Source organism: Erinaceus europaeus, chromosome 11 (assembly GCF_950295315.1).
Source record: "Erinaceus europaeus chromosome 11, mEriEur2.1, whole genome shotgun sequence".
NCBI classification, from domain to species: Eukaryota; Metazoa; Chordata; class Mammalia; order Eulipotyphla; family Erinaceidae; genus Erinaceus; species Erinaceus europaeus.
Window position 1 is genome coordinate 59,949,447 of NC_080172.1, and position 10,289 is coordinate 59,959,735.

The 10,289-nt window shown below is 43.1% G+C and overlaps 1 protein-coding gene across 3 annotated transcripts in view; it reads right to left on the reverse strand.

Annotated features, from left to right (window-relative positions):
- MAB21L3 (mab-21 like 3) overlaps positions 1-9,870 on the reverse strand; it is a 38,595-nt gene extending 28,725 nt beyond the window's left edge. The window contains exons 1-2 of one of the 3 annotated variants that reach the window (XM_060201828.1): positions 9,673-9,870; positions 8,547-8,782 (exon numbers count right to left, since the gene is read on the reverse strand). In XM_060201828.1, the coding sequence (XP_060057811.1) occupies positions 8,547-8,672 (126 nt within the window). In that variant the 5' untranslated portion in view covers positions 8,673-8,782; positions 9,673-9,870. Of the gene's footprint in view, positions 1-8,546; positions 8,783-9,169; positions 9,340-9,374 lie in introns of those variants that run through there. The other 2 variants (XM_016189306.2, XM_016189305.2) reach the window with 2 other exon arrangements.
- Between the last annotated feature and the right edge of the window lie 419 nt (positions 9,871-10,289).

Sequence of the window (10,289 nt, forward strand, 5' to 3'; positions counted from 1 at the left end):
GTATTTGTTAACTGTCAATATTCTACGTCTTCCCAAGTGAAAGAAAGAAGAAAACAGTTCATTTGCCATGCCTGCAATAAAAACACTTTAGAAGTGTAAGATGAAGAGTCCTCTTAACTATAGAATCTTTTTAAAAAGTATTTATTCCTAGAGGGCTGGGTGGTGGCGCACCTGGTTGAGTGTACACATTACAGTGAACAAGGACCCAGTTCAAGCCCCCAGTCCCCACCTGCAAGGGGAAAGCAGTGTGGTGAAGCAGTGTTGCAGGTCTCTCTCTGTCTCTCTCCCTCTCTATCACCCCTTTCCTTCTCAATTTCTGGCTGTCTCTATCCAATAAATAAAGATAATAAAAAATGTTTTAAAAAAGTATTTATTCCTATAAAAAATAAGCATAAGAGAGAGAAAAAGGGAGACAAAGATCAGATGACTGCTCATACCAGGGATTGAACCCAAGGTCTCTGGAACCTCAGGCATGGAAACTCAGTGCTCTAATACTGAGCTATCTCCCTAGTCCTGAGATAAGATTTTTATGGATTGAAATTCAACCCTATTTCACCACTAGGTTCTGAACATACATGTTGCCAAGAGGTTTATAGATGAGATAATAAAGGAAGACAAATAAACTTACAATTAAAATCCTAGCTGCCTAGTGTGAGGGCAAGGTTTGCCAAGAGTACACAGAAAGGGGACAAGCCATCTAGTTTGGAGATTGGAAGCACAAGGAAACAGACTCATATCTTGAAAGATTAGAAAGAGGAACCTAACGGCAATTTTTAAGAAGAGAAAAATGGTAACTCTGTCACATGGGCTCAGGGAAAAACTGCAATTGCTCTATATTTCTGGGGCAGGAAATTATCTTGAACAATACTGACATGGGAGAATAAACAGTGGGAAACCTCGAATATAAAAGAAGAAGCATTTTAAGAACAAAGTCAACAGTAAGCGGCTGATTGAGATAAAGCCTAACAAATGTCAACAGAGTTTAGCAATTTAAGACAGGGTTGATGTATTCAGGGAAAGAGTGGGCATTATGCCAGCCCATGGTGGGTTAAGAGTAAAAAGAGAAATGAAGAGTTAAGTAGCTTTTCCAAGAAGTTAGGTAGGAAAAGAGGAAAAATAAATTTAAAAAAAAAAAAAAAAGGGCACCGACAGGTTTTTTCCAAAATAGCACACAGGTTTGAACATGTTTAAATAGTGAGAGATTAATTGGCAGAAAAGGAAGGGGTAGCAGAGAGTAAAACTATTGAGTAAGGACTTCCCAGCAGAAAGAGTCATGCAAATCTAGAAACTTGGCAAGGTGATACCTTGGTATATGAGCAAGAAAGCATAATGTAAATGTATGGTGGCAGGGCTCAAAGCAATTTTCTCTTCAATGTCTATTTTCCTTCCTTTTAATTGTCTAATGTTTTTCTTTTAACAAAGTGAAAGAGAGAGAGAGACAGAGGAGGAGCGAACCCCTCCACTAAGCACAAAGGTCCCCTTGCAGGTAGACACCAGGGACTTCAACACAGGTCCTTGAACTGGGAACATGTGTGCTCTTCCAGGTGCATAATCACCTAGTCTCGATGGCCATCTCATTGACTGAGTAGGAGACAGGGCAGTGCTGAGTGAGGTGGAATGGTGGAAGGCAGGGGACTCTGAGGTGACAGACTTCTGAAATAGTGTCTCTGAGGAATGAGAAGGTATAAACACACCTGTGTAAAAATTGCCAGGTACTCAGTTGGGGCTTGGGACTGTAAAATTTTAGGATTCCAGTGGGTGGTTCTGTTGTAAGATTTTTTTTTCCTCCAGTACCTCTGGCCTCCAGAGGTTACAGTTGAGGTGCTAAGATCAATTTGCTGGAAATGAATGAAAAAACTAGGGAGGGTTGTGATCCAGGAGGTTGGCACAATGGATAAAGCACTGAACTCTCAAGCATGAGGTCCTGAGTTCAACCCTTGGCAGCACATGTACCAGTGTGATGTCTGGTTCTTTCTCTCTCTCCTTCCATCATTCTCATTAATAAATAAAATATTTTTTTAAAAATACTAGGGAGGGTCAGTGCTTCCTGTCTAGCCAGAGAATGGGCAAAGCCAGTTTGGTGGATTAGGGGAAACTGAACCAGTTTAGAGACAAGAAGCCTGTCGGATATAGTACAGAAAAGGAATATGAGGATAACTAGGTATAACACTGCAGTCAGAGTGGTAGGAAATAGCTCATAGAGTGTGGTGAGGGCTAAGACTACCCCCCTGTCTTCCAGTTCCATTGATGTACATCCTCCTACAACATAGTGGTGACTGTGTCAGTATCCTGAACTAATAAGATGACAGTAAATTCATCATCATAGTGATACCATCATATTATTAACTGATCAAGTTGATTAGAAAAAAAGGCATCTGTGTGTATGTTTGCCTACATCGCCTACTGGAGAATTTCTCTGTTGCGAAATTTCTTTGACAACTATACCTGAACTCAGTGGCAGAATTTCTTTATTGGGCAGGACAGTATAATACACTTCTTAGAAGACACTTAAAATCTCCCACTCATCCTACAGGGTTGTTAGATCACCAGTAGCTTTTGTTTTGACTTTAAAGGTGAAAGTCAGAAGAAAGGCACACTTTTCTGGACCTAGAACCATAGATTCTGGTTTTGACTTTCTTCATCTGTCACTTCTGCTTAAGATATTAAAAGTTGGGAGATATCTCAGAAATCACCCTAGAAAGCACCCTAGTGATTTAGTATAGCCACTAGTATAGAAATCACCCTCAGATATCGCTAGTACAGAAATCAACCTCAGAAATCACCCTAGTGATTTACTATAGCCACTAATATAGACACAGGCTTTTTGGAATATAACTAAAATATGTCTACTAGCTATCTACAAAATGGGAGGACTCATCTCCCCCCTCCCCGCCAACTCTTCATCTGCACTATTCCAGCCTTTAGGTTCATGATTGGTCAACAATTTGTTTGGCTTTGTATATGAACTCTCTTTCCAGCCACCAGCTTCCAGATGCTAGCATGATGCAGACCAGACTTCCCTGGACAGACAGCTCCAATATGACCAATGTGTCCTGGAGCCCCACTTCCCCAGAGCCCCACCCCACTAGGGAAAGAGAGAGGCAGGCTGGGAGTATGAATTGACCTGTCAACGCCCATGTTCAGTGGGGAGGCAATTACAGAAGCCAGACCTTCCACCTTCTGCATCCCACAATGACCTTGGGTCCATACTCCCAGAGGGATAAAGAATAGGAAAAATAGCAGGGGAGGGAATGGGATATGGAGTTCTGGTGGATGGGAACTGTGTGAAGTTGTACCCCTCTTATCCTGTGGTTTTGTCAATGTTTCCTTTTTATAAATAAAAAAAATAAAAAGTTAAAAAAAAAGAAAAGAAAAGAAATCACCCTCTCTGGTGTCACTTTACTGAAAGCCAGAGTGATAAAGTGGCTTTCCTATCACACGGGTCTCTAAGGATCACTAAGATCACACTGGTCGTTACCAGCAGGCTAAGACTTAACACACCTCTTCTTGCCACAATATTGCTTCATACTCTCCAGCAAAAGCATCAGTGCTAACTCCTATCTTTGTCCTCTTCCTGACCCTAAACATGCCTTCAGCTAGGAGTCAAAGTTCATGAAATAACAGGTCCAGTGTCTGTTTATTTGCCTTCCTGTCTTCCTACATGCAGCAGCGGCAAACGCTAGAAGAAGAACATGCATCAGCCTGGAAGGGAGGGCCCTGCCCTAGATAATCCTGTCCCATGGTGCTGAGCCACAGCAGTCCTCTGATGGGAAGTTCACTCTTTCCCCATCTCTGATCACACCCCCTACAATAGATTCTTCCTTGTATAAGATGGTGATGCTGTTCACCTGCCCAGGAAGGGTTTGTGCTGGGAAATCCCCTGGCTCAACCCCATGTACCTCTTGTCATTCCCGTGGTTAAACCATAACCCAGAAATTGTAGGCTAGTTTCCGTTGCTCAATCTCCCCCTGCCCTCTCAATTTATCTGTCTCTATCCAATAATATATATATATATATGTATATATATATACATATATATACATATATATATATGTATATATATATATAACATTTTTAAAAATTAAGGGTTAACTTCTTAAAGAAAAATGCAGTTGGTGGCAAGCTTCCTCCTCCTCTCAACATAAAAAGGGTTTTCTGTTGCTATAATCCAAGTGGTCTTGGTTGGTGACCTTAGAATCTGCTACTTCTGCCTAAGAGTCTTTGTATATCCAAAAGGAAAAATAACGTGTTAAGCTTGTTGCTATGAGTTACTACGGAAAAGTTGATATAAAAAGGCAAGCACCATTTTGCTCAAGGCCCAGTCTTCTGAGTCCAGCTGGGTCTGCCAACAAAATAAACACTGCTTCATACATTAAAACCCACTATGTCCCACCTCTCATCCTGAAAATCCAATAACATCCTCACGATCCTAACCACTGACTCTCTTTATGGCCTCACAAGTTTCTGGACACAAACAAGATGCTGGTTTCAGTCTTGTCACCTAATTTATTTCATGAGGACAAATATAAGGGACTGTAAAATGGCTTAAGATGTAATCAGCACAATCTTGACTTCAGCGGTCTGCTCAAGTTACACTCGCTTCCTCAGCTACCAGGTCAATGAACAAAGATAATGGTTGTCTTTTTTAGAGATGGTATTTGTAGATGTAACAGGGTAAAGTGAATTGTATTGAAATATTCAGATATGGTTAGATCCTCCAGTTTTACTGCACTGACCACAGAAAAACTTAGGCTGCACTTACTAGTACATCTATTTATCTTAATTATGCAGAGATTGTGTTTAAAAAAAAAAAGTCATCATGTTAGAAGAACTATCCAGGAAACAGCTCATCTGGTAGAGTGCAGAGCTTGCCACATGAGAGGACCCAGATGTAAGCCCCAGAATTACATGGATGAAGCAAGCACAGCACCAGAGAAAGTTTCATGATTATTGGAGAGGTTCTGTGATATCTTGGCATCTCTTTTGTCTCTCTCCCTCTCTAAAATTAAAAGGAAAAAAAAAAGAGTATACTTGGAGTGGTGGAATCACATGGGCAAGAAGAACCTGTGACAATAAATAAATAAATAAATAAATAAATAAGAACTTCTCCATTTGGATGAGCCCTCTTCCCTCTCCCCTTACACAGTACACATACAGTACACCAACCTCCCCTGGCCTCTCCTCCCCAACTGCAGCGTCAGGCTCATTGTTGTTCCACATGTCCCTTGCCACTATTAATAGCTCAAGTTTGTAGACCATTTACTGTTTCAAATACAAATTACTTAGAACTCAAGGTTATTCCCTAGAATAACACCACTCCGACTCACTCACATTCGATATGCTTTCTGGAGAGAAGGTTAGAGGGGTAGCATGCAACTTCATGCTGGGAATATCAGCCAGACCTGGGCCACCCAAGATGGGTGTCTCTGGAGAGAAAAGGCTGAGCACTTCCTTCTGTACAACAGCAAGTCAGATGCTTCATTCTGAAATGACACTGAATGCAAGAGTCTTCCTTTCTCTCTTTCTTCCTCCCTCCCTCCCTTCCTTCCTAAGTCTAGACACAATCTTTTGTCTTCAGGGGTTAATATCCTAAAAGAATAGGACCTTTAACTCAGTGATACAGATGAAACTTTCACCTACTGTCTCCGTTTAATCTTTTTTTTAATTTACATACTTATTTGTGAGAGAACCAAAGCATCATTCTGGCATATGTGATGGTGCAGATTTTTTTTCTTTTTTTTTTTTTTAATACTTTATTTTATTTATTTATCCCCTTTTGTTGCCCTTGTTGTTTTATTGTTGTAGTTATTATTGTTGTTGTCATCGTTGTTGGATAGGACAGAGAGAAATGGAGAGAGGAGGGGAAGACAGAGAGGAGGAAAGAAAGATAGACACCTGCAGACCTGCTTCACCGCATGTGAAGCGACTCCCCTGCAGGTGGGGAGCCGGGGTTTGAACCGGGATCCTTATGCCGGTCCTTGTGCTTTGCGCCACCTGCGCTTAACCCGCTGCGCTACAGCCCGACTCCCCAGATTTTTTTTCTTATCCCTTTTTCCTTCTCTACATTATCTTTAAGCTATAGCATCACCCTTACTGAAAATTGCCTGCCATTTTCACATCTATGTCTTTGAGCAAGTAAGTAACAAGAACATGTTGAAAGCAATACTGGGGGGTTGAAATTGGGACCTTGCAATTGCAGTGTCCTAGTCACTATGCCACCTCCCTGGTTGTTCTCTGTCTTTTTTAGATGAATTCACCTAAAAGCCAAGTGTCTGGCAGTACAGCAAAGCTGCAGTGTCCATATGTAGCAAATCAGCACAGCTAAAGCAGGGAAGTCCTTCCCCTAGGCAGGATACTTTAGAACGGGTGGCTCTTTGAAGGTTCCCAGTCCTCCTTTAACATGGTTGCTATTATTGAACCCATTTTACAGATGAGGAAACTAAGTTCAGTGGTGGAAGTAATTTCCCCAGGATCCCAGAGTCAGCAGGCAGCAGAACAGGACATCACATGAAGGCAGGTTATAAAGTTCATATTCATAACCACTACTCTGTACCACCTCTCCAAAGGCAAGGCTACTAGAATAGGAACCTACGGAGTGGCCTGGATGGGCTTGCCTTAACCTAGGGGACTGTCCTGTTTCTCTGCTCAGTAAATTCCCTGTATGCCCTCAAGCTGGTCTCCTCTCCTCTTTCTCACGTAAACTCTCCTCTGACCTCATCCAGCACCTGTTTAAATCTACACCAAACACCGCAGAAGTTCGCAGTTAACAGGTCACACCCCACATCTATGTTTTGGGCTCAAGTGTTTTGTACAAAGCATGTGATCTGTACATATTTATGGACACACAGAAGTGTTTAACAAAGGAAACACGGCTCTGCAGTGAAAAAGACATGGTTGAGATCTTGGTACCTCCACTAGGCAGCAGTGCAACTTTGCAAGCTATTTAATCTGCATGGCCCCATAAAAACGGGAATAATCTGCTCTCTTCAGTTTGTTGCTGAGATAAACACAATCCTATCTGGATCTCCTCCTCTGGGCACCTTCACTCTACTCTTGCCTTATCTTCACCTTCCCCTGGGCACAATTCTGATCATAAACATGCATGGATTCCATACTAGTTCCAAATGGAACAGGGACATCTAAGCCACTGTTCTTCCCTACAGAGAACAAGAGAAGGCAGAAATTCATGTTTCTGTGCAAAATCTCGCTCTTTTGAAATGTTAGTGACAAATGTGAAAAATAGAAGAAAAAAAAAAAAGTCCACCTGCCAGAGGAAACACATTCAGGGGCTGGGCAGCACTGTTTAGAATTCCTGCTATTGAGGGCTCACCCAGTAGAGGACAAATTACCATGCGTGAGGACCTGGATTTAAACCCCCAGGGCCCACCTATGGAGGGGTGGGTGTAGGAGCTTTGTGGTGGAATACTGCGGGCACCAAGCCTTAGCAATAATCCTAGGGCAGGGGGGAGGAAAGAATGAAAGAATTCCTGTTTCTGTTAATGGTGATCAAAGAAGCAGAGAGTAAAAAGATAAAGTAGTACTGAATGGCTGCCTGAAGCAGTTGGACTTTTTTTCTCCCAGAAAGCACAGGAAAAAGCATCAGACTATGCAAAAATGCCACCAAATATATCTTCCAAGGAATAACAGGTAGTCAAGGTGTTATCATTTTATCATCATAAGTTCTCCCTAATTTTTCACTCAGAGGTTTTGCCCAAGAGACCAACTTTACTGATAGCTATCCTGATCTCTGCTTTGTTTACTGTAAAAGCATGAGAGCCCCAGACTAGTTTCACACTCTTGCTTTAAATGTTTTTCACATTGTAAGGCTCTGTGCCTCACTAGCTTTGGGTGTATGCTTTGGTTTTTCTTTTCACCAGAGCTTTGTTCAGCTTTGGCTTATGCTGGGAAGCTCTGTGTGTAAATGGAAGGACTTAAGCTAGAAGATCTAACATTTTAGAATACTATGATTTCATATAAAACTATGTAAATTCTTAACTGAAACATATTAAAAATATTTATATTTTTAAAACCCAGCAACTTTATAGCTTCCAAAAACAACCTGTCTTAATTTCATTCTCTCATTTTAATAACCCCCCTCCCCTCCCCCACCCACACACATATACACACTTATCATCACACCTATTTTACAGAGAAGAAAAGTGAGGCCCAGGCAGTGTGAGCACTGTGCTCCTTCCCAAACTGAGTATCAGCAGCAAAATCAATCAGCACCCCAAGCCAAGTTCCAAAGCTCCACCCAACACTGGACACCCAAGTGCCTCTGGCACTATGACCTTAAAGAGAGGGCTAAGTGCAGTTTGTTCCCAAGTACTCTTAAGGGTACTAAGAAACATTATTTGGAAGCAGCCTAAAATCCTTTCTGCATCAAAGTTGGGGGGGGGGTGGCTAGAGGGGGTGAGAAGTGGAGTGGGGAGGGGTAAGGATGGGCAGCACTCTGAAGAGAAGAAAGTAAAGGAGGGCAGGGAGCTACAGGGATATGGAAGAGTGGTGAGGAGGGGAGTCAGGGTGAAGAACCCATCTGTCCTTACCTTGCTCAGGAGGTGGTCTTCTAAGCTTTCTGAAGTCAAAGATTTCATGGTTTCCTGTTTCCTGGGGTGGGAACAGCAACTTTTTGGGTTAGTTTCTTGCTGGAGGGCCACACTTAGGGGCAGCATTCCTGTAAAGTCAGTCTCTGGATGGTCAATTATTCTGGGAATGTTTGCCTGAAGCCAAATCTAGTCTTGTCAGTTCTTCACTCAAATTCTCATCTGTGAGCATTTATCATCTTTAGAGGCAGGAGAGAAAATTGAAAAAGGATATTTAATGTGCTAAATGCATGGTTTGACCAGAGTGTAGTTTTTCAAGTTGTAAGTTCCATTCAAGGCAGTGAAGTCCCGCGCTTGGCTTCTACCCACCCATCCAGTTTTTGCTTTTTTTTTTTTTTTCCTGGATCCGGTCCTGACACAAGATGAACAACCATGAGCCCAGTATCTTATACTGCTTTGTTCTGACCCTGTTGACAGTAAATACCCCCTTGCCCTCTAATCCAGAAACCTCTGAAGATTGATTCACTTTCTTTACAATAAACACACAGGAAACTGTCAATCCACCAGCCAGTTACCCATCATCATGCGTACAAACAAGCGTCCACTTGCCAGCCAGATCAGCGCACCATTTGCATATGGAAAAGTAGGTCTGTGCACGTGCTTGAGCTCACACACCCGCAAGGTACACGCAAACACAGACACGGACACACACATACACAGAGGGACAAACGCAGAGGCCAACGTGAGCAAACACAGGCGCGCCGGCGCCTGGAATGGCAGGACCTCTCTCCTGTGCTTCTGCTCACCTCTCACCCCTCCGCCTCCACTCACCTGCTGACCTTTCCACATGGCCTCCCTCTTCCCTCTTGATAGCCGGCAGTAGAAAATAAACGCAGTGTAAACAGGCCCCGTGAGAGGGCGAGGACACACTCACGTCTGCTTTGGCCAGAAAAAAAAAAAAAAAAATCTCTGGAAAACAACACAGGCAATCAATTCCCTGGCTGGCTGGCTGGCTGGCCGAGGCTAATTTTATTACAGAAAGAAAGAAATCAAAATGGTCTGGTAAAAGCCGAGCCGTCTGTTTCAGATGCTCTGGAGAAAATACAACTTTCCCAGGAGCCCCACTCACTTCACTCACGGCTCAGGGTACGAGACGCTTTGCAAACCCGCTAGTGAGGTTTGAATAGATGAGCGTTCAGCCTGCACCGTGGGTGCGGGAGCCACGCCCAGGAGCTGCGACATTTACATATCGACCCATTCTCAGTCCTTTTCCCCCCAAGCACTGCTCTGGGCGACTCAGCGCCCCGCCCACCGACTCAGTCCTAGTTTTCAGTGCAGTTTCCACAGCTGGTTTCTGTGACGCAATCCTGCTGGGTTTGTCTTCCCCCCACCCCCAGTTTTTCCTCCATTTTTCTATTTGTATTTTAAAATCTTCTGAATCCAAAGCCTTCCAATATCTAGCAACCCCCATTCTCTATCTCCTTTTCTCCTAATATGTACTTATTATTTTAATGAGAGCTACAGAGAGGCATGGGGTAGACAGCATAATGGTTATGCAAATAGAATCTCATGGCTGAGGCCCCTAAGTCCCAGGTTCAACTCCCCAGCCCACCATAATAAACCAGACCTGAGCAATACTCTGGTACAGAGGGGAGGGGGGAGGGGAGAGGGGAGAGGGCTACGAAAGAAAGAGCACAGAGCTCTGCTTTGGTTTCTGGTGGTGCTGGGGATTGAATATGTGATCTC